The 25,117-nt window shown below is 42.2% G+C and overlaps 1 protein-coding gene across 3 annotated transcripts in view; it reads right to left on the reverse strand.

Annotated features, from left to right (window-relative positions):
• Window positions 1-3,139: 3,139 nt before the first annotated feature.
• STK38L (serine/threonine kinase 38 like) overlaps window positions 3,140-25,117 on the reverse strand; it is a 721,763-nt gene continuing 699,785 nt past the window's right edge. For all 3 annotated transcript variants that reach the window (XM_044087725.1, XM_044087724.1, XM_044087726.1), the window contains one exon: window positions 3,140-5,407. In XM_044087725.1, the coding sequence (XP_043943660.1) occupies window positions 5,277-5,407 (131 nt within the window). In that variant the 3' untranslated portion in view covers window positions 3,140-5,276. The remainder of the gene's footprint in view (window positions 5,408-25,117) is intronic.

The raw sequence follows: 25,117 nt of genomic DNA on the forward strand, positions 1-25,117 counted from the left end.
TTAATACAAGGCAATCCACAGACATTATCAGTAAAATTCAACTTGTTTCTTTAAATGCAACGAGACATTATTTGAGGGAAAATCAGTGCTCTTCAGCAGGAGATGAAGTGCAAAGTCAAACCTAAAAGCCTGAAAAGCAAACACTGAAGCCAATCATTTGAAAAGTAACCTAGTACTTCCCACAAACTTTGTGACAAGAACTGCACATGTTCACAGTGACTAGGAGCAGAGTGGGCACATCCTACATTCACAAATGGAAAAGGGTTTAAAGCATCAACCACTGGAATAAGTTTTTAAAACAAAGATTCAAATGTAAGAACTTCAGGGAACATCTACTTAACAAGCTCCCTTGGGCACCTGAATGAACACAGAGTAGAACCGTGTTCCTTATCGTATCAGTATCACTGGCCAAAATGCTTTATTGTCTAGTAATTGTTGAAGTAGGGTCAAAGGTGAAATGCACTGGCTCTCCTGAAGTGCCTGGGATGGCACCTGGAATGCATTTATGCCCAGAACTCCATACTGTAACTGGCTGACACAACATCCTTTAACCATTCATCTGCAATGATACTGAACCAGATGTTTTTAAAAGGAAAAAATGACTGCTAGACTGGCAGAATGAGAACAGACTGCAGCAGATGATGGCACTTTGAAGTTTTTTGGTTGTCAAGAGTTAGGCTCCTGCTATTGTCTGGTCCTATAGCTTTGCTGGATTCTCAGATAATATCCCTTTTACCTATATTGCTTTTGTTTTGTGTATTTTCCACAAAATACTAATACATGTTTGGGTAATTACTGCAACGCATATGGAAAAAGAAAAGGAAAACAAAACAAACACACCTGGATTACCATCTGGCCAAACATCCTTCTCTTTAAATAGATTAGCAAGCATGTACAATGAAGAGAACAATGGTGTCCTGCAGCACAATCTATAAACACACAAACACAAAGGTTATACTCACTGCAAGCTCTCCAAACTCCACATTCGAAAATATAAAAGTGCTCCTCACCATAACGTGGCAGTAGAACTACTATTACAGTACACAGAAAAATGCTTGTTCTCAGTATACTAGCTAAGGTACCCAGCATCTTTGTTGTTTCACTAACAGGAGAATGTGGTGGCCCCAATGTAACAAAGGGAATGCAGCTGCAGGAAAAACAATGTGAATATCAATGCTTTACTGAACAGAAACAGCTGAGTTTCAGACACAAGTACATGAAAAAACAATCTCCACTATCAGATGCAAATGTGCAACACTGAAATCCCATGTAATGTGAAGAGCGCATTGGTCTCCAATGACCACACAACTCAGAACAGCAAGACAAAGAGAAAGACAATCCACAGCAAGCAAGCAGTAATCAACTAATGAGCTGTGGAAAGTCAGGCTAGCAATCAAGGTTAATAATTGCATTCAAGAGTGCATCGGGGGCAGATGAGACAGGAAGTGAGAGTAGGTTTTGTGGTGGCAGACTCCAGCACTGACCAGGGTTATACAGCATCTAGATGAAGACTTTTGTGTGAAGAATGTGGTGTTGTATTCTCCAAGGGTCGGGCACATTTGTGTTTCATTGCATATCTTGTGCCCCTCCCCTCAAAGCATTTGGTTACTCGGTCCCACTGACCCTCAAGCAATAAAGAATTCTAAGAAAAAACTGCTCAAGACTTGGAGGAAAAAAAACATAACTATGAAATCTTCATAGTGGCCAATGAGAAAGTATTTCCTAGAGAAGGAAAGGAATTAGTTTTGGTACATCCTTCTGCTTCAAGGGAAAGGTACACTGTCGCTGTGTTTCAGTAAGCATAATGGCCAACAGGGCAAAATATTCAGCTGCAACTACAAGAAAAGACGATATCTCAGTGGTGCAAACCTCAACTTCAGATTTTCACAGTGTCTCCACATTTTTGCCTCTTACTTTGGGTTTGTTCCTCAAAATATCTGTGCTTTACTAGCAAATTATTGAGGACTGACGTCACTAAATAATGACAGACATTTACGTTTCAGACTTTGCATCCTTCAGAAACTGCATTCTAACACAAAACCTGTTATTCTAGCAGTGCTTTAACTTTATAAGAGCAATAATTAAAATGTGTCCCCAATTTTGCTCTCCATTATTTTTGGCTTTGTTCAGATTTATTGTGCTAAGAGACTGACCAGTGGTTGGTGTTCATATGCTTGGAAACTGGTAGTTACCTGACTCCATACAAAGGCAAGAAAAAATATGTATGGCAACTATCTAAGACACTGTAAACTACATGATATCATGGTCAATATGTTTGAAACATGGTAAACTACATCATATCACGGTCAATATCATGTCTGAAACATGGTAAACTACATGATACCACAGTCAATATGTTTGAAACATGGTAAACTACATGATATCATGGTTAATATCATGTCTGAAACATGGTAAACTACATGATATCATGGTCAATATCATGTCTGAAACATGGTAAACTACATGATATCATGGTCAATATCATGTCTGAAACATGGTAAACTACATGATATAATGGTCAATATCATGTCTGAAACATGGTAAACTACATGATATTATGGTCAATATCATGTCTGAAACATGGTAAACTACATGATATCACGGTCAATATCATGTTTGAAACATGGTAAACGACATGATATCACAGTCAATATCATGTCTGAAACATGGCAAACTACATGATATCAAAGTCAATATCATGTTTGAAACATGGTAAACTACATGATATCACAGTCAATATGTCTGAAACATGGTAAACTACATGATACCATGGTCAGTATGTCTGAAACATGGCAAACTATGTGATATCATGGTCAATATCGTGTGCATATGCAACTCTAGGAATAGTACTTTGCCGTATAATTATGTACATCACTGAAATTATCTCATTTTACAAATTACACATTCAGCTTAAAGCCTACTAAAATTATTCTACTGCTCTGTGTGCTTTAAGCACCTTAGACTTAAATCTGAAAACATTCTTTGTTTTTAAGTAGCACTGCTCAGCAAGGAAACAGTGCAATACAGTGGATTAGGTGATGAATGACACACCTGCTCATTCAAGTCTGAATCCCAGCAGCTCCCGTTTACTGTAGGACCCCTAGAATTCTTGTACTCATTGATTGCTCTACAAAGGGAATGAAGCACACTGGTTTAATAAAACAAAAAACAATAATCGAATCAGGGAAGTGGCACATTTTATGGCCTTAAATTAACTCACTCAGCACATGACTAATACCAACCAACTTGAAAACAGGCAGAAAAATACAGTGAATGAAAAGGTAAATAACATTTTCCAGTTGTTTTTCTGTTGCATGGTTAATGATTCTTAAAGTAACAAAAACTTCAATTTGGCTACTTTTTATAGTGTTTCAAAATACATGATAATCATTGCAAATTCTTCATAAGCCCCAAGCCTTCTAATTTCACAGTTTGTAAGACAGCAGTGGCTGGCAAAAAATAATGCACTCAGCATTCCATTGCTTTGTGGTAGTCTCTTGCATTAAGTGGGCTTAGTTATGTAATATGACATACAAACACACTAATGAATGTGCCCTGTACATGGTAAAAGGAATACCTAAATAAGTGTGCCCTTTGGGCTATCAGTACACCTCCTACTATCACCCATGGGCATGCTTTCATGGGGATCCCCAACAGTTTTAAAAGTAAGGGTCCCAAATGATAACATATGGGATCATAAGTAAGATCTACAGTGGAAAGGAATACAAAGATCCAAAGGCCAGCCCACCAGACAAAAATAAACTCTTAAAAGTATCACCTACACTATGTGTTATAAATCTGAAGATATAAAAAAACAAACAAACAAAAAGTTGAACCTAAAACATCCAAGGAAATTACAGACACCTTATAAATTAAAAAAAGAAAACTGATGGTGATGGTGCAGAGGCAGGAAGTCTATCTGCTTCAACAGTGAACCAAGCTCAGGAATGAACCTGGACCACTGACAAGATTGTAATGGGAAAGGGAATAGCATTAAGAAGCTGATGGCAGGTATCCTATCCGGGGGGGACCAATACTTCAGAGACCTCTGATGGAAACTACAATCCTCAGAGGGCATCTCAAGTTAATACAGGGGAGGTGGCAATGATGTCCTGACGTTACTGCACTAGCCACTCCCACAGCTAGGAACCATGACTGGATGCCATAAGAAAGATGGCTCCTGGCTACGCACTTTCATCACGTCTAAGAAGCCCTCCCTCCTCAAGCCTAGCACCAAGTTTCAGAAAAACTGACTTCTCACACAGCTGAGAAGCCCATCTGGTAAAAGGTGACATTCAGCATGGGGTACAACCAGAGGCTGTGTAGAGTTGGAGGGATGGATAGATTAATTAAAAAAAAATGAACTTTCACCAATAAAAATGTTAAGTAAATAACAGAGTAACAAACAACAAATAATCACTGCCACTTTTCAGATTATGCCTGACAACTCCAGTTAAGTAGCTAGATATTGGACAAACAGTTCTTTCCAGTTTTCCAGTGTACAGCCAATCAAAAGACAGTGCCTTTTAAAGTGATAGAGATGTACACCAAATGTACAGTAAAAAAAGGCATTAATTAAATACTGCCAATTTTCATGTGACATTTGCTAACTCTGTCACTGTGCACAAACAAAAGAATGAATATTCTCTTATTTCAACTGATGTACAATCAGTAGTCTGCAAACATGTGTGCTAGTCCAAACTAGTTCAAGAAATCCATGATATACCAAAGTGCTGACTTCTGAACTACACTGAATAATTCTTAATTACTGTCACTAATTAGACTGTCATTCTTCTCCTCTTTTAAACATACAGGTAACATAAAATGAAAAGTTAGGAAGTACAAACTACAAAAGATTTTTGAGTGCTTTTTGGCAGCCACAAACTAGCAAGACCACCTTATGGTGATAACCCTGTAATGACAGCACAACTATACAGCAAGCCAAATGGCATAGTCACTGGAAGCCTCAGCCTATACAAGGCAGTGTAGACACAAGACAATATGTGTCCCCTCCTTAGTCTAGTACCTTCCATTCAATAAGGAGAACATGAAACAAATCAAAGGAACCTCTAAAGAAAGAGGAGTTTTACCAGCTGGATCTACCAAGTGGCACTTGGAACCGGCTGGGTGTTTACATTAGTAGTCATTGTCAAAATCCTAATCCAGTAGAATTTTGCTGCAAATCTGATGTCCGCTATTAGTCTGTATAAATACTTCAGTTAAACAAGGAGCTGTAGGCAAACTGTTACAGCTCTGTAAAAGCTGCTCCATGATTTTCACAACTTCCCCGCTTTAATGAAGGAGGGGATACAGCCACGCTGTGTGAGTCCTTCAAACCTCTTGTAGGTATAATTTAGAAACACCCAATCCTTGGATTTATAGTCAGGTTCTGTTGCGTTTTGCACAGCTGTGGAGAGAAAGAGAAAAACAACATTAATGATGATTACGGTGCGCAGATTGTGTGGATGTCTACTTCTACAAAGCCAGTAAATGTATATTTCTGTAACAGAAGCTGTTTAATATTGTCAAGGCTCATCTGACAGCTGCCTTGCTACCACACAAAACTCCCTGAAGTCATACATCAACTTCATGCCTAGGTAATCCCGCTCCAGTTCTACAGGCAGATCCCCATCTCAAAATGAGCCAAAGGAAAGAGGACTCCTAAGGCAAGGAAGTTAAAAATAAATAAATAAACAAACAAACTAAGGCACTTCAATATTGAAGCCCTATTACCATGGAAAGCTAAGACAAGCATATAACACAAAATACTGACCAAAGAACACAGCCTTTCACTGTGGCAAGCACAAAGACGAAGGAGAAACATTTCGGAAAATAGGTCCTGAAGACTGATTAACTAAAAACTAGTTGTGGTCAAATGCAACATTTAGCTGAAAAAGATCTACATAACTATGTTTATGTTCTGCACATCTGCTTGCTGTGTGTATGTCTATCTCTGACACTGTGATCAAAGGCCATACTCCTCCAAGTGATGCATCACGCTGCAGAACAGTCTCTTGGAAAGGTATTACTTACAAACTGGATAGTACTCACCATAACACTACATACATGAACAGTAAGATAGAAATATGAAACACCCAGACACATTGCAGTCTTCACAGCCTCTGTTTGTTTTTTCTTTAAGCAGCTGAATGCCCCTGGTGAATGCCAACACAACACCAAACTGTGGCAGTTACACAGATCCAAGCTTGTTCTTTTTTGTGTCCAAGAAGTGGCAAACACAGTTGATGCCCTTGACAAAAATTATAGCCCTGGAATCCTAAATCAGCCTATAAAGGTGCACATAAAAATAATTGACAAAAATTGCCCAAAGTACTACCTTCATCTATTACTACAGAAGGTAACATGCATACTAATACACTATGAGGTAATATCTTCCAGTACAATAAAACCATATAAAAATCTATAAAACCTACAACTAGTGCAGAGCTATAGATAAAGACCACTGGTCCCCTAACATGTCCAAGGCCAGGGAATCTGCCTGTGGAAATGATTGTTAGTTCAGAATCTACTATCATAAGGTGCACATACACACACATGCACACATGCATGCACACACACACACACACACACACGAGCACACACACACATGCATGTGCGCACACACATACATGTACCGTACTCATTATAAAGATCAGTACAGTAGGAATTTGTTATATGAATAGAAGAATTAGGACAGGCACTGGGAGTTGCTGCTGGTCATCTATGAGGGACCCATAAATAACTCCAAAAAATAAAATACCAAGCAGATATCCACATTCACCAGTTAACAGTGCACAGGCTACAATATTCCTTGCAGTACAAATAAAGCAGCAGTGACTTACCTTCTATGGAGAATATCCAGTTCATAAAGTCTGGATAATTTGTGAATAGACATCAGAGTAACAGTCTTACAGGTGGTCTACACAGCCGCATTAAAAGAAGGTTGCAGTGGCAGCTGCAGACAGGATGGAGTGAGTTATAAAGTACAGTTCTGTACACTTACCATAAATCTAGATGTTCGAGTGCATTCACTGTTGCAGTCATTACATTTGGGTAATCTGTTGGCAGGTTGCCCTCAGTCATACTGATTAACAAAGTCTTGGGTCCTGCGTCGGTTGCTGTCTCTTCTTCCATGACGTCAGGTCATCAGGGGTATAAAACATGCAGCCGACGCCCATTACATCAGTTTTTCTTGCCCCAGATGTCAGGTGCCCCCCAAATGGGGATATATATATATATATATATATATATATATATATATATATATATATATATATATATATATATAATTCAAAACACAAAAAATATACCTCCAAACAAAAGCAAATACACCAAAAAGGCTTTTAAGCATAGTAAAAGAAAGGAGATGTATAGTAAGAGAAAAACAGGGGGCTGGGGGGGCGGTGGGTAACCAAGACTGCAACAGTGAATACACTCGAACATCTACATTTATGGTAAGTGTACACAACTGTACTATGTTCTTCATGTTTCACTGTTGCAGTCATTACACTTGGGTAGAATCCCAAAGCTATGGTTGGGAGGATGGATTTATACAGCATTAGGAGCAGCTATAAGGCCCTGCAGGACAGCAGTGGCAAAGCCAGCTCTGGATTTGGAGAAGAGAGGTAAATGGTAATGTTTGGTGAACATATGAACTGAGCTCCAGGTAGCAGCTTCTAGAATGTCTCTGGTAGGAACCCCTCTGAGAAAGGCTGCAGAAGTAGATGCAGCCCTGGTGGAATGAGATCTGATCCCCTTGAGGATAGGTTTACCACGGTGCATATAGCAGAAACAAATACAATTGCTTATCCATTTGGAAATAGTCTGCTTTGAAATAGCCTTTCCCTCTGCCCCTGCAGCAAATGCCACTAATAGTTGTTCAGATTTTCTTAGAGATTTTGTCCTGTTTAAGTAGAATCTAAGTTGTCTGTGTACATTCAGTGAATGCAGAATCCGCTCACCCTTGTTCTGTGGATTGGGAAAGAAAGTTGGCAGATGAATGTTCTGATTAAGAGCCACACTGGATACCACCTTAGGCATAAAGGATGGATTGGTCCTGAGACCCACCCTGTCTGGGTGAAAAATAATGAAAGGCTCCACTGCCATAAGAGCCTGTAATTCTGAAATCCTTTTAGCTGGAGTGACTGCTGAAAGGAAAGCTGTTTTCCAGGAGAGAAAATTTCGGTCTGCAGTAGCAGCTGGCTCAAAAGGAGGAAGAGTGAGTTTTTCCAAAACAAAATTTAGGTCCATGCAGGAGTTGGTGCTCTCCTGGGAGGTCTTAAATTTTTGACCCCTCTGAGATACTGCTTTGCAGAGGATGAGAGAAGATGGGAGTTTCTGTGTTGTAATGAGCTGAAATGGCAGAGGCATGGATTTTTATGGAAGAAAAAGATAGGCCCTTGTGAAGCATCTCGTATTGTAGAATCTGAGGAATATTGGGCATTGCTGTGCTTATTCCTTGTGATTGGTTCCAGGCACAGAATCTTTTCCATTTGTCAGCATAAGATTTACTAGTACTAGGCCTTCTAGCATCCAAAATGACATCCATCATACGTTTGCTGAGGGATGCCAAGGGTGAAATTAATTGATTAGCCACGCTGCAAGATTCAAAGTTTGGAGCAGAGTGTGCAGAATTTGGTAGTTCTGCTGAGACAGTAGGTAAGGTGTCTGAGGCAGGTGCCACTGAGGAAGGTATGACACATTGCGCAGGAGTGGGTACCAGTGTTGGCGAGGCCAGTCTAGAGCAATCAGAATCATTTTTGGTTTGCCCTGTCTGACTTTTAGTAGAACTTTGGAGAGCAGAGGCAGAGGGGGAAAAGCATAGACCGATAGGTTTTTCCAGCTGAATGATATATAACTTTCCAAGCTTTTTTATGATGAATTCTTGTGCAGAATTTGTCCAACTGATAATTCTGGGGTGAGGCAAAAAGATCTATGTCTGGACTCCCCCATTTGCATGTCAACATGTTGAAAACTTGTGGTTCCAGTTTCCATTCATGTGAGTCCATAAGACTTCTGCTTAGTTCGTCTGCCAGAGTATTTAGCTTTCCTGGCAGGAATTGGGCTTGTAATTGTATTTGATAGGTCAAGGTCGTGTTCCACAATACTATGGCTAGTCTGCAAAGGGGGTAGGAATGTGTACCCCCCTGCTTGTTTATGTACCACACAACTGTGGTATTGTCTGTCTATCATTAGTTGTCCTGGATGTAGTCTTTGAAGGCTGTCAGTGCATTCTGTACATCTAGCATCTTTTTCTGATTGATATGTAGGTGCATTTGATTTGGGCTCCATTTGCCCTGAATGCACTTTCCTGCCAGATGAGCCCCCCAAGCATAGTTTGATGCGTCTGTAGTTAGGGTTTGGGTGGCAGGGGGTGGAGTGAATGGCAGTCCCTTGTTTTGGTGGCAGGCCTCTGCCCACCATAGGAACTCTAGCTGCAGGCAAGGTATAATAGGAATCATTGTTTCCAGGCTGTGACAATGTTGACTCCATAAACTTTTTAAGTACCACTGAAGTTTCCTCATATGCAGTCTTGCATATGGAATTAGAAGAATGTAGGAGGCCATGAACCCCAAGGCATGCTGAATTTGTCTTGCAGATAGCAGGGTTTTTGTGGCCACCTGTTTGAAGTAAATCACCAATTGAATTTGCTTTTCTGGTGTAAGGTAAGTCATCTGGGCAGTTGTATTCAAGCTTGCACCCACGAATGTAATTTTTTTGAGGGGGTACCAGTTGTGATTTCTTTTTGTTTATGGTGTACCCTAGACAAGTTAGAACCCTTTCTTTACAAACGCCAGATGCTTTAGAAGAATGTCCTTGTTTTTTGCCTGAATTAGACAATCGTCCAAGTATGGATATATATGAATATTTCTTTGCCTGCAAAATGCAATTACTTGTGCCAGGCACTTTGTGAAGACCCTGGGCGCAGTAGATAAGGCAAAGGGAGTGCAGAGAACTGCGAATGCAAGTAGCCTGCTTTGAAGCGGACGTATCTTCTGCAAGATTCCCTGACTGGGATATGCAGGTAAGCCTCTTTTAAGTCTAGAGTTACCAACCAGGCATCTTTGCCTGGCATAGGTAGTAACTGTTGAAGAGTCAGCATCTTGAATTTTGGAATGTCCGGAAATGTGTTTAGAGTGTATAAGTCTAGAACTGGACACCATGATTTGTCTTTTCTGGGTACCAGGAAAAGTCTTGAATAGAAACCTTGTCCCTTTTCCTCTTCTGATACTGGTTGAATAGCCCCCATGTCCATGAGGGACAGAACTTGTTTCTGGGCCTCTGCCCATTGATTTGGGGGCAGATCTGGCCATCCGTTTGGGATTGGCAACGTGTGGAAATTAAATCTGTATCCCTGGGATACTATATTTAAAACCCATTTGTCCTGGGTAATACGTTGCCAGTTTCATGCATGAAGTGCCAGTTTTCCTCCCAAAGGGACAGCTAAAAGGTAAGTGCTTGGTGATTGTAGAGGGAAGTCATTGAGAGTGTTTACCATAGGGAGGTGCCTTGTTGTTTGCAGATTTGGAGGTGGAGGCACCCCATTGTTTTGTTCTAAAAGTTCCTTGTGACTGAAACCTGGAGCCTTTGGAATGTCTTGATTTGACTTGAGTGGCTCTCGAGGGGACTGGAAAGGACCAGTTCTTAGTAGACCAGCACCTACTAAATCTTGGAGGTTGCACTTGTAAGAAATCTTTTACAGTTTGCATAGATTTAGCTTTATCTTCCATCTTTTTTAACACTTCTTCAGCCTTATTACCAAAGAGACGGTCCTGTTGTAAAGGAGCATCCAACAATTTTGCTTTAACATGGTCAGGCAGAGTTTGTTCTTTGAGCCAAGCATGCGTTCTTAGCACAGGTCCAGTTAACAGCAGCCCTGCAAGAGGCCTCCAAGGAATCAAAACCACATTGCAAAGTATGTTTTCCAACTTGTTCAGTTGAATGTAATAAATCCTGCAAATCTTTATTTTCCACACAGTCAGAGATTAACATCATTTTCTGTTTATGTAGTCCCATGATTTGCTGCTGTTATTTAAACATATGAAATTGACAGTTTAAAGCCCTGATTGCCAAGGTTGCAGACGTGTAAACCTTCTTACCCCATCTATCCAGCGCCCTGGAATCTCTATCAGAAGGGATAAGATTTTTAGCAGTAGCGGCCTTAAAGCCCTTGGGACCCTGAGAAATGGTTTCAGGATCAGCAATTGGATTTTTGAAAAGGAATTTGTGGGAGTCAGGAACCCTGTAGTATCTGTCTGGCATACAAGGAGCCGGAGGTAGAGAATCAGGAGTCATACTAGATTCTGAAAAAACATCATCAACAATGTCTAGAACAGGAGGTATAGCCAAAGGCCTATGCTGAGTAAGAAGTAGAAAACCTCTAAGTCTCTTTTTAGAGTTAGAGAAATCCTGACTTTCCCAGTGGAAATGTTCCCTTAAGGTATGTAAAGTTTCCCCAAAAGAAAAATCCTCAGGGGGAGAAGCAGAAGGAATGGAATCTTCTGTATCAGAGTCCTCATAAGTAGGAATAGACAAATCCTGTTCATTAGAAGAGTCAGAAGAAATAGAATCCTGTTCAGAAGATTCATAATCAATGTCTTGCCTACGCCTCTCAGAAGGAGGGGATTTGGCTACCCCTGATCAGAGTAATTAAATCTTCAGCCATTTTGATCATTTGTTTTTTAGGCACAGGGGCCTGCACATGTGGCCCAGGTGTCGGTTTTTTAGACATAGATTTAGATTTTGGCCTTAGTTTTGAAGATGGCGTTGGTCTAATATACAAATATTTAGGCCTGAAAACACCATCAGAAGCCGGTGACTGCACAGCAGCTCCGGACCCATCTAAGGTAGAGACATCCTCGGGTTCCATAATTGAAGCATCTTACGGCATACCGGACTCCGAATGGATCTCAGCAGAGGCCTGCAAATCAGAAATAGCGGGTATCAGGGGCTGCGAAAGCGCCTCACTGAGTACCGGCGAACTGGCGACTGGCTTAGGAGAAGCGGCGTTGTCAGTTTTGGACCTCAACGGTCTATCTTTGTCTTTTTCTTTGTGTTTTTTAGGTATTCCAGTAGTCGAATTGCTAACGGACGACATTTCTGGATAATTAAATCTTGAGTCAAAATATTTAGAAGCAAAAATATACCGACGTTTAATCGTGAGTTGATTAAATTTAGTACAAAACCGACAGCAAAGAATGTTCTGGTCAGGGCCTAGGCAAGGAATACAGTACAAATGAAAATCCTTATGAGGTATTTGCTTCCCACAAGTAATGCAATTATTAACTTTTACTGACATCGGTAAGGAGCAAGAAAAAGTTTCCCAACGGGGTACTTAGCTTTTAGTTTTTGACTTCGGTTCTGAAACTCGAAAATGAAAATTTCAGGAGTCGGCCGACCGGCACTTGTGAACTGCTTCGGGCACTGCGCAGCAAGAAAGACTGATGTAATGGCGTTGGCTGAATGTTTTATACCCTTGACAACCTGACATCATGGAAGAAGGGACAGCAACCGACGCAGGACCCAAGACTTTGTTAATCAGGCCGACTGAGTGCAACCTGCCAGCAGATTACCCATATGTAATGACTGCAATAGTGAAACACAAAGAACATCCAGTATGAGGTTGTTCTAGTTTTCATTAAAAACAATAACAGCAATGCACTTGGTAACTGCTTGGTAAATGGACAACTCTGTTTTCCCTTCATTAGGGGCTCAAACTGCTGATCAGATTGTCTCAGTTTAGTCCTTCCAATGTGGCACTTAAGAGTTGTATGCTTATATCTACAGTATACCATAAAATTTTCCCTTGTTTTCCTGTTTAAGACAGAAGACAGACAACATAATAGACTGGTGCAGACAAAATTCATTAACTCCTCCAGTCATAAAAGAGGTCATAGCTCTTTCAGATAGGGTTTTCTTATAAAAAATGAATAAGGCTCTTATATTTTAAAGCTTGCAACTCAGAAAACAGGCTGAGGTGACTGCAACTAATAAAACTTTGAGAAATATTTTAGCAATAACCCACGCCTGGGTGTGGGTAATGCTGGATTTATCCACGGTTGGTGTGGTTTGGTCACGAGGGCGAAGCCAGAGGCCTTACTTACTTTTCTTAAATAATGGCATTGTATAATGCCTCCGTGCTGCCCTTCCGCAGCTGTCTGGTATTCTGCTGCAGTTCTGGTATACTGCGCAAGCGTACGCTTACGCAGTACATCAGAGCTGTGGGTGAAGCAATGGAGAAAGCAAGATCTCCGTTGCTTTTTACAAAGTGTCTCGCTATGTCAAAGGAGTTTAACATAGCAAGACAGCTTTAAAAAAAGCAACAGAGAAAGGAAGATCTCCGTTACTTTTTTTAAAGCTGTCTCACTATGTTAAACTCCTTTAACATAGCAAGACAGTTTCTAAAAAACAACAGAGCTCTTGCGTTCTCCATTGCTGTAAAAAAAACTTATACTAATGGAAAAAGTCCAGGCGACCGGACCTTTTTCCATTAGTGTAAGTCTGATTTACAATGTGCATGCTGACCAATCAGTGTGCACGTTTTGGAATATTAATGGGGGGGGGTCATTGTATAACTGAGCTAGTTTGGCTCAAAAGGAGGTAAAACTTTTTTTTCTGTTAAAAAAGTTCATTTCCCATGAAGGGCCCACATGCTGTCTTGGGTACATCACACAAAGGACTCCCCTGAAAAGCTGTTTGGTAGCAGTATGGGAAGCTACGGCCAGAAATGGGATTACTCCCACATAGCCAACAGTATGATCATCAGTTTTAATCTTGTTTATGAAGTCAACGTGAGGAAGCTCAAAATTGGGCAGTAAAAAGAAGGTTCTTCACCCCATGGAGGTGCACCTGTTTTGCTCATTTAGTAAGATGGATTGGAGGTCCTTCTACCTGTCTCCAGGAAGGGACAGCTCATAACTGCCAAACAGACATTTCTAAGTGGTTCAATAACTATTGTTGCTGTCATCACCTATCGAACTTTAATGTAAAGTATGCACCAGTCCAGGAGTAGCTTTCTCCGTATTATTTCAGGCAATGGCATAATGACCATTTGGTCTACAGTGTTCCCTTTCTCCAAGCATTGCAGTCTTAAGCACAAGTTCAGGAGTTAGGCCTGTCTTGACTATGACTGCATGCCAGTACTCAAACCTCTAGCACTCTATGGACGTGGCATCTGGTACCTTCCACCCTGGTGGACTGCTACTTGGGATTCAATCAAACAACAGTACTCAGTGAGAAGGGACATTAACACTAGATGTAAGAGGTATTTTTTTTACCATTACCAGATGATCTATAACAGTGCCCTGTAGGTCAGAAATACCTTCCTGCAGTCCATGTGCAGATGGGCATCTGCCCTCTGTGCAGAACTGGCTGCTAGAGTTCCCTGTAACTTGGGTAAGTACATGCTAATATACTTCTTGTGAGTGAAGAGGTGAAAAACATTAATTGAGATTTTTGCTGAAATGTATCTAGAATTCAGAGAAGTACTTTCCTCAGTGAATGGATCAAATCCAATTTCTTCTTGATGACCGTTAGACTGAGGGAGACTTGAAAAGTACAGTTTTGTACCTACCATAAATGTAGATGTTCTAGTGTATACACTGCTGCAGTCATTACACTTGGGTTATCCTGCCATCAGGCAGTTCCTCAGTCGGCCTGAGTTCCAAAGTCTTGGTCCGGCATCGGTTGCTGTTGCCTCCTCCCTGACGTCAGTGCGACAGGGGTATAAAAGATGCAGCCGACGCCATTTTCTTCAGTTTTCCTTGCCCCAGATGTCAGGTGCCCCCAAATAGGTAGGCGATTCATATTACTAATAAAACATACATAAGAAAAGCAAACAATAACTTTCAGTTGCCAGCAAATACTCCCCATAGGTAGTAAGGGGTAGAAGACATAGGTACGTACCAGCCAGTAAGAGGGGAAGGAGGGAGGGTAACCTGGACTGCAGCAGTGTATACACTCGAACATCTACATTTATGGTAGGTACAAAACTGTACTATGTTCATCGTGTTACACTGCTGCAGTCATTACACTTGGGTAGAATCCCAAAGCTGAGGTTGGGTAGCTAGTTCTATAAGGCATTAGGGGTGGCTATAAGGCCCTGCAGCACTGCAGTGGCGAAGCCAGCTCTGGATTTGGAGTAAAGAGGCAGATGGTAATGCTTGGTGAAGGTATGCACAGAACTCCATGTTGCTGCTTCCAAAATATCCTTTGTAGGTACTCCTCTGCGGTAGGCAGTTGAAGTGGCTGTTGCCCTGGTGGAGTGAGATCTAATGCTGCTAGGTACAGGTTTCCCATGGTGTATATAGCAAAAACGTATGTAATGTCCTATCCATTTTGAAATAGTCTGTTTTGAAATGGCTTTTCCCTGTGCTCCTGCAGCATATGCTACCAATAATTGCTCAGATTTTCTAAAAGCTTTGGTTTTGTCCAAGTAGAAGCGTAACTCCCTATGAATGTCCAAAGAATGCAGTAGTCTCTCCCCTTTATTCTGTGGTTTTGGATAAAAAGTTGGCAAGTGAATAGTTTGGTTTAGAGCCACACTTGATACCACCTTTGGCATAAATGTAGGGTTACTTCTTACCCTGTCCTGGTGGAAAATGAGGAAAGGTTCCACTGCCATTAGTGCCTGTAATTCTGAAACTCTTTGTGCTGATGTTATTGCCAGGAGCAGAGCAGTTTTCCAAGAGATATATTTTAATTCTGCTGTGTTAACTGGCTCAAAAGGAGGTAAAGTTAATTTTTCCAAAACAAAGTTGAGGTCCCAAGTTGGAGTAGGTGCTCTACAGGGCGGTCTTATGTTTTTAGCCCCACTGAGGTACTGTTTTAGCAAAGGATTAGAGAAAATTGGTGGATCCGTGTTGTAATGAGCAGAGATGGCAGAGGCATGGATCTTGATGGATGAAAAGGAGAGGCCTTTGTCCAGCATCTCAGTTAAATATTGTAGTATCTGAGGAATGTTTGGGACAAGAGGGTCAAGGCTGTGAGCCTGGTTCCAGGCACAGAATCTCTTTCATATATCCGAACAGGCTTTCCTGGTACTAGGCCTTCTCGCCTCCAGAATGACATCCATAACAGCTTTGGATAGAGGCATTGCTTGCTTGACTAAGGAATCTTCCATGCAGCTAGGTTTAAGGTCTTTAGCTGGCTGTGGAGTATCTGATTGTTGTGCTGAGTCAGCAGATGTGGGATTTGCGGCAAACTCCATGGTGGTCCTTGTGCTAAGTTCTTTAAGATTGGGTACCAGTGCTGTCGTGGCCAGTCTGGTGCAATCAGGATCATCTTTGGCTCTTCTTGTCTGGCTTTTATGAGTACCTTTGGAAGGAGAAGTAGTGGTGGGAAAGCGTATACTTGTAGGTTTTTCCATGTGAATGAGAGGGCATCCACTTTCCATGCTTGTGGATGATAACTCCTTGTGCAGAATTTCTGTAGCTGGCAGTTCATTGGGGATGCAAACAGATCTATGTCTGGGCTCCACCATTTCTGTGTTATCATTCTGAATATTTGTGGATTCAATTCCCATTTGTGGGGATCCATGATGTTTCTGCTTAAGTTGTCTGCCACTGTGTTTTTCTCTCCTGGCAGGAATTGTGCTTGCAGATGAACTTGATAGTTTAGAGCTGTGTTCCACAAGGTCATAGCTTGTCTGCAGAAGGGGTAGGAGTGAGTGCCCCCTTGCTTGTACCACATAACTGTGGTGTTGTCTGTCTTTAGTAGTAGTTGTCCTGGATGTAGCAGGTCCTTCAAAGCTATAAGGGCATTTTGTACAGCTAGCATCGCTTTTTGATTGATGTGAAGATGCCTTTGTTATGCGGGGCACTTGCCCTGAATACATTTTCCTGCCATGTGTGCTCCCCAGGCGTAATCCGATGCATCTGTTGTCAGTGTTTGCCTGGCTGTGGGTTGAGTAAAAGGCTGCCCCTTGTTGAGGTGACAAGCTTGAGCCCACCATCGAAACTCCTGTTGAAGGCAAGGAATTAGTGGTATAACTGTTTCCAAACTTAGACAGTATTGAGACCATACACTCTTTAGGTACCATTGTAGTTTCCTCATATGCAGTCTGGCATATGGAATTAGTAGTATGCAAGATGCCATGTAACCCAAGGCCTTCAGAATTTTTCTTGCAGGGAGTTGGGTCTTTGTTGCCATCAGTTGAAAGTATTGAGTCAATTGTCCTTGCTTGTCTGGCGTGAGATACGCCATCTGGGCCGTAGTGTTCAAGCTGGCACCCAGGAATATTATCTCTTGTGAGGGCACTAGTTTTGATTTCTTTTCGTTTACTGTGTACCCCAAGCAACTTAATAACTTTTTTACAAACGCCAGATGCTTTAGAAGAATGTCTTTGCTCTCTGCTTGAATCAGGCAGTCGTCCAGGTACGGATAAATTTGAATTCCTTTCTGTCTGCAAAATACAATTACTGGTACCAGGCACTTTGTGAAGACCCTGGGCACAGTAGATAAGCCAAAGGGCAGTGCAGAGAATTGATAGTGCATTGAACCAGCTATGAATCTGAGGTATCTTCTGCAGTTTTGTCTGATAGGGACATGCAGGTATGCCTCCTTGAGGTCCAAGGTCACGAGCCAAGCTTTCTTGCCCAGCATGGGAAGAAGCTGCTGTAGTGTCTTCAGGTAAGTGTTTAGAGAAGAAAGATCCAGAATGGGCCTCCAGGCTTTGTCTTTTCTGGGAACCAGAAAGAGTCTTGAGTAAAATCCTTGTTCCTGTGGTGGTATATTTTGAATAGCTCTCATGTCTATTAGTGCTGTAATTTGTTTTTGAGTCTCTGCCCATTGATTTGGTGGCAGATTTGGCATTCCTTTTAACCTTGGCAGAGTGTGAAAGTGGAACCTGTAACCTTGAGATACAATGTTGAGAACCCATTTGTCTTTGGTGATCACATGCCAATTGTGATAGAAAAGTGCCAGTTTTCCTCCCAAGGGGGCTGCCAAGAGAGAGATGTTTGGCAGCTGTAGTGGGAAGTCACTGGGGCTGCTTTTTATATGGTTGGGGCCTGTCTTCCCCTTCTTTCTGGCCTGATGCACCCCATTGTCGAGGCCTGTAAGGACCTTGTGGTTGACCTCTACCTCTTGGACGTCTGTATCTGCCCCTTTGAGGTCTGTCTATAACTGGAAAGGACCAATTCTTTGTTGGCCAATTTCTGCTAAATCGAGGAGGCTGAACCTGTAAGAAATCCTTCACCGTTTGCATAGATTTTGCCTTATCCTCCATTTTCTTTAATACCTCTTCTGCCTTAACTCCAAATAACATATCCTGCTGCAAAGGTGCATCCAATAATTTTGCTTTAGCATGATCTGGTAACATATGTTCTTTTAACCAAGCATGTCTTCTAATGACAGAGCCTGTAACTGCTGCTCTGCAAGAGGCCTCAAGAATCAAAACCACATTGCAAAGTATGTTTTCCCACTTGTTCAGCAGCATGCAATAAATCCTGCATTTCTTTAATATTAGGAGGATCTGAATCTGGAAGCATTTTTTGTTTCAACTGAGACAACAGAAATTGCTGATATTTTAACATGTGAAATTGGCAATTTAAGGCTCTCATTGCTAAAGTTGCAGACATATATACTTTCCTTTCCCATCTGTCTAATGCTCTGGCATCTCTCTCCGAGGGAACTGGATTCTTTGCTGATGAGGCCTTAACTCCTTTGGGTCCCTGAGAAATGGCTTCAGGGTCAGCAACAGGGCTTTTATACAGAAATTTGTGAGTCAGGGACTCTGTAGTATCTGTCAGGTTTAACTGGGGCTGGAGGTACAAATGAGGATTTAAGCTGGATTCAGTATACACATCATCCACAATGTCTAACACTGGCAGAATAGCTAGGGGTCTGTGTTGAGGTAATAAAAGGAAGTCTCTGAGCCTTTTCTTGGATTCTGAATAATCCTGGCCTTCCCAATGGAAATGCTCCCTCATGGTATGTAAGGTTTCCCCAAAGGAGTAGTCCTCTGGCAGAGAGGCTGATGGAATTGATTCCTCAGCATTAGAATCCTCATAAGGGGGTAAAGAATATCCTAGGTCTGAGGATGAATCTGAAGAAATGGACACCTGGTCGGATGAGTCATAGTCTGCATCCTGTCTAGGCCTTTTATCAGGAGGGGGATGGGAACCCCTGATCAGAGTGATTAGGTCTTCGGCCATTTTGAGCATTTGTTTCTTAGGCATGGAGGCCTGTCCTGGAGAATGCTGTATTTGTTTCTTTGTTTTTAAAGGAGGGTCGCCTCCTCCCCTTAGACTTAGCAGAGGGTTAAATGCTTAACTGAGTAGGTCTGAAGACACCCTCTGAAGCTGCGGGTTGCTCAGCTACTCTGGATCCCTCTGTAGGGTTAGTCTCGGTAGGCTGAAAAACTTGTGCGACCGAAGGCTCAGCCATCTCCACGTGGGAGTCGGAGGCGGCCTGTGGGAGTTGGAGGCGACTGGCCTAGAAGAGGTTTCATCGTCAGTTTTGGGCCTCGGATGCCTGTCCTTGTCTTTGCGCTTTTATGTATTCCAGTCATCAGAAGTTCCGACGGCATGGTGTAATTGAATTTTCTGCCAAAATAATGTCGGGCAAAATCAAACCGACGTTTAATAGTGTGCTTGTTAAACCTAGCACAAAACCGACAACCAGTGACGTCGTGGTCTGGGCCTAGGCATGGGATACAATAGGAATGGAAATCCTTATGAGGTATTTGCTTCCCACAAGAAATACAGTTATTAACTTTTACTGACATCGGTCTGAGGCAAGAAAAGTTTCAACGGGGTACTTAGCTTTGTAGAAGACTTCGGTTCTGGATTTGGAATGAAAATCTCAGGAGTCGGCCGACCGGCACTTGCGAACTGCTTTTGCTTCAGGCACCGTGTGGCAAGAAAAACTGAAGAAAATGGCATCGGCTGCATCTTTTATACCCCTGTCGCACTGGCGTCAGGGAGGAGGCGACCGCAACCGACGCCGGACCAAGACTTTGGAACTCAGGCCGACTGGGGAACCGCCTGACGGCAGGATAACCCAAGTGTAATGACTGCAGTAGTGTAACACGAACATCTAGATACTACAATTCAGGTTGCTATGGAACACTGAATGGAATAAGTCTGAATTATGCTGTCATTTGGATAAGGGCATTTGAGTCCCTTTTACTCTGAATACTGTTATGATCAAAGCTAGGCATCTAGAAAGCACACTGAGGTATACTGATTGACTGGAAGACAGGACTACAAATTGGAAGGGCTGGTTTACTGTTTATAACCTGAGGAATCTCCTCTGATGATAACTACTATACTGTAGCAGTATGCATCCTTCAAATCACACAATTAAATAAATAACCTAACCACAACAGTAGATGAGGGTGTTCGCTGTAGTAGTCATTATACTTGGGGCCTCTGCTGCAGGCCAGGAATGAAATCTGATCTAATTCTCAGAAATTAACATCTTTCAACCCCCTCATATAGAGGGGATGCCACATTCCCTTGGATAGTGGCATATCTTGACACAAAGGGAGTGTATGTCTGCACCATCTTCAGTCCTTTCTTGCCCCAGCCAGAAGATGGAACTAAGAATGTTCCTGAAACGGAGGTCCCCTCCCATCTATTTGTCCTGTCAGGGCTGCTCAGGCATATGAGACTTGCAGGCCAATCAGGTATCCTGGACAAAAAGGGGCAGGCCAGGAAACAGAAGGCTATATGGGTAAAGGATCATATGTACACCTTACTCCATCCTTAAGTGTAAAATCCTTTCATCTTTGCTTTGACGTTGTGGATTAAAATAAAGGAAGTTAAATGGATTGTTAGCCTGCAAGGTCCCGCTACTCTTGTGAAAGTGAAAAAAAAACTCTTGCACATAAGTACTTGGGAGTTCTGAAATTCTGGCTAAAGTAATAACTACTAGGACAAATTTCCAGATCAGAAATTTCAAATGCACAGTTGCTGCAGGTTTAAAAAGGGGTAAGACTGGTTTGTCTAGGACTAAGTTTAAGCCCCAATCTGTAGCCATTCTTTTCCTTGGTGGTCTAAGATGGAGGATGCCTATTAGAAATATGACTAGAGACCTAACAGCTGAAGGGGATTCACGCGCATACAAGTAGATACATTTAAGAGATGCATATGATGGCCATTAAGTAAAAAGCACAGAATCATGGACACTGCAGAACGAGCAACACCTCTGCTAGTTTTGATTCCTCATTTTTCCTTTGGCACTAGAGGGAAATCTTTTGAATTTAATTAAATGGGTCTTTTGAGTACCAGGCCTCAGCCTCCATCATGATTTTAAATACATCCTCAAAATAAAGGGTGCCCAAAAGATAGCAAGGTAAATTCCTGCAAGTAGCTAATTTGGGTGTGACCAGGCTTCAGGCCACAAAGGTCCTGTCCCCCACCAAGTTGCATTAAGAAGTTCATCTTCTGTTGCTGCACCAATGTTTCTCCTTTGTGATTTCTAGGATGAGAAACACAGCATTGCTTTGGACAAAAAGGAACAATCAGTATCGCTTCTAATCTCTCCTACCCTAACGTTCTGCATCAATCTGGGGAACAAGGGTATATGAAGGAAGGCAAGCTTAAAGAAAAAGACACACCCAGTTCAGAGAAAAGGCATCCAGGCCCAAGCCTGTTTGTGTAAAACTTTGGGGAAGAACCTCCTTAGATGTCTGCATTCCAGAGAAGCATAGAGGTCTAATTTCTGATAACTCCCCACCTAGACAAGCCCAGGATAGCATCCACATGCAGTTCGGCTCAATCTGTCTGACAAGGGACTCTCACAAATAGGACTGTAGCATGCACCTGTGAATGTATGTGCCTCCAACACAGTCATCCATGACTGCACAGACAGTCTGCAGGGTAGACAGCAGTGTGCTTCCACCTTTATTTATGTACCACAAGATAACTGCTTTCTCTATGACCACATTGAGGAACACCTCCTACACACACACACACACACACACACACACACACACACACACACACACACACACACACACACAGTTTCCATAAAGTCTTGAGTGCCAGAGTGACAACTATCACTGTTGTCTTTGTTGTGAGATCCAGGAACCTCTCTCTAAGACACTCAGACATATCGCTGGGATTGGAGGTTAGTGTCTAGACTTGCAGTAGGTTGCCTGAAGTCATCCTTTAATTCTTGCATACCTGTCTTAACCTCCATTATAACTCTTTTTGTGACACTAGGAATGGAGTTGCACCACAGGGACATTTTAAATCCTTTAGGACTGTCCAGGTACCTTATCAGGATCTACCACTGTGCCCTTATACAGAAACTTGTAAGGGTCCTGCATACTGTAAAATTGGTCAAGCCTCTATAGCAGGAGGTCCGGGGAGTTCCAGCAATACTGCCTTACAGACATCAAGCACAGCTTCATGGACTGAAGGGATTGTCAAAGGCTTTGGAGGCTCTAGCTCCAGGACATCCATGTAGCCATATATATATTCTGGGGAGCTGAGGTCTCTCTATATATCCATGTATATATTCTGGGCATCTGAGGTCTCCCCACGTATTCTTGTATACATTCTGGGGAGCGGAGGTCTCTCCACATATCCATGTATACATTCTGGGGAGTTGAGGACTCTCCACATATCCATGTATACATTCTGGGGAGCTGAGGTCTCTCCACATATATATGTATACATTCTGGGCATCTGAGGTCTCTCTATATATCCATGTATATATTCTGGGCATCTGAGGTCTCTCCACGTATCCTAGTATATATTCTGGGGATCGGAGGTCTCTCCACATATCCATGTATATATTCTGGGGAGCTGAGGTCTCTCCACATATACATGCATACATTCCACATATACATGCATACATTCTGGGGAGCTGAGGTTTCTCCACATATCCATGTATACATTCTGGGGAGCTGAGGTCTCTCCACATATCCATGTATACAGTCTGGGGAGCGGAGGTCTCTCCACATATCCATGTATACATTCTGGGGAGCTGAGGTCTCTCCTCATATATATGTATACATTCTGGGTGTCTAAGGTCTCTCTACATATCCATGTATATATTCTGGGCATCTGAGGTCTCTCCATGTATTCTTGTATATATTCTGGGGAGCTGAGGTCTCTCCACATTATCCATGCATATATTCTGGGGAGCTGAGGTCTCTCCACATATACATGTATACATTCTGGGGAGCTAAGGTCTCTTCACATATCTATGTATACATTCTGGGGAGCTGAGGTCTCTCCATGTATCCTTGTATATATTCTGGGGAGCTGAGGTCTCTCCATGTATCCTTGTATATATTCTGGGGAGCTGAGGTCTCTCCACATATCCATGCATATATTCTGTGGAGCGGAGGTCTCTCCCCTCCATTTCTGTTGTTCTCTCATTCTTAGCAGAGTATCCCCAAATGATATGTTCTCTAAGAGAGACTTAGAAGATACAGTCCTCATCATCTATGTCGAAATCAAAAGAGGAAGACAGTGGGACCTGTAATCCAGTTCCTCCTCTTCCTCACAATGTGAAGAGATAGTGTATGGAAATAGTTGTCATATCCTTTTAAAGGAGGGGACCCCTGACAAAAAAGGTTGGTTAGGGTCTGGAAGTCAACTTTGAGTAAATTGTACAAAGTCTTGTGCCAGCTGTAAACATTCTTGGAGAGAACTGGCTGGAGAAGCAGCAACAAACCCAGGCAGCAGCTGGTGTGACATAGCAGATAATTTTGGCTCAGATACAGGAATCTCTGAGAGAAATGAGGTGGTCACTGGTTTATAAGCCTTTTGGGGTATCCCTAGGGCCTGACTTACATTCTGTTTGACTATCAAAGATGGGGATATCATCCCCTCTCACTGTAATTACTAAATCATGCTTTGAGCCAAATGCTTGGGATCAACATCTTTCTCAGAAAACATCACTATAACTTTGGCTCAAAGGAAGATGCACTTGCCCAAAGTGTGGCTTCCTCCACAGGGGCAATGCCAGAGGCCTCAGTACTAGTATGTGGTGACCTGTTAAACCTGCCTATTCAAGAGTCTCCTCTCTCTTTTCCTTTTGGGCCTACTTTTACCACTTTAAAAGTGTTTTCTTTTTGATTGGTATTCCTGCTCTAACCTAGAGCTGATACTTGGCAGGCATATTGGAATGTTTTGTGAGAGCTGTTTTGCAGTTACACTTCTAACAAACCTCATAATTAGGAATATCATAACATATATTCCTAAACAATAAATACACTGATTATGGAAATCTCCATTTAGAATCATCATTCTTTTTTTTTTTTTTTTTTTACAGCACCCAACACCACCAAAGCAATCACTAAGTTACAACTCGGTAAAGAACAGAAAAATCTTTCCAACTGAGTACTCATCAGTTAAGTCTGAAGTGAGAAGACCAAGCAAATGCTGGATAGAAACTTTTATGAGCACTCTTTAGGACCTGTCCCGATGGCACCTCTAGCTTCGCCCAATCAGCTCCATTCATTTAATGGAGACAGGGACCCTATCATCTCCTAGCTAAGCAACAGCCCTATGGCCCATTCATTCCTGCCAGGAAATCCATGTCAGCCCAACCATCCCATAGCAAGAGTTTGGTGGTAGGCAGAACATCAGCTTGCTGGCCTTGTGGGGTGGCCTTCCGTCTATGGTGAAGCATATCCTTCCAACAGCTCTCTCAAGTTGTGCTACAGCTGTCCCCCAAAGGGAAACATGCCTATTCTGAATTTCCTTTGGCTTACAGTGGGAATGCACATGGCAACATGAATCTGTTAGAACCGAACTCCAACGGGTGTAACACCCAGTGCACTCCTGCACGCTTTCCCTAATGTAGTGAGCCACATTCATTTCCTTCCCCACCAGTGGGTGATCCTGCAACAGCCACTCACTCCCATCCTTCCCTGTTAGCCCCTACAACCATTGGAGCTATTACCTGAACTCCATTAGTCAGTCTACTATCAAAATCTCGCACCTGACAAGTGCGAGTGATCATGTTTCCAACCCGAAATGTTGGAAATCAAACATACAAGCATGCACATAACCGAATGAGGTATTTCAGGAAAGTCGACAACTCAGGAATGTCGACTTTACCGAAAATACCACACTTCCAGTCATGAGCTACTAACGTTTTTCAGGGGGGCAGCTCCCCTGCGCCCCCCCACACCCCATTGCTACTTATATAT

The sequence above is a fragment of the Protopterus annectens genome, chromosome 11.part0 (assembly GCF_019279795.1).
Source record: "Protopterus annectens isolate FY-2018-M chromosome 11.part0, PAN1.0, whole genome shotgun sequence".
In the NCBI taxonomy this organism is placed as follows: Eukaryota; Metazoa; Chordata; order Ceratodontiformes; family Protopteridae; genus Protopterus; species Protopterus annectens.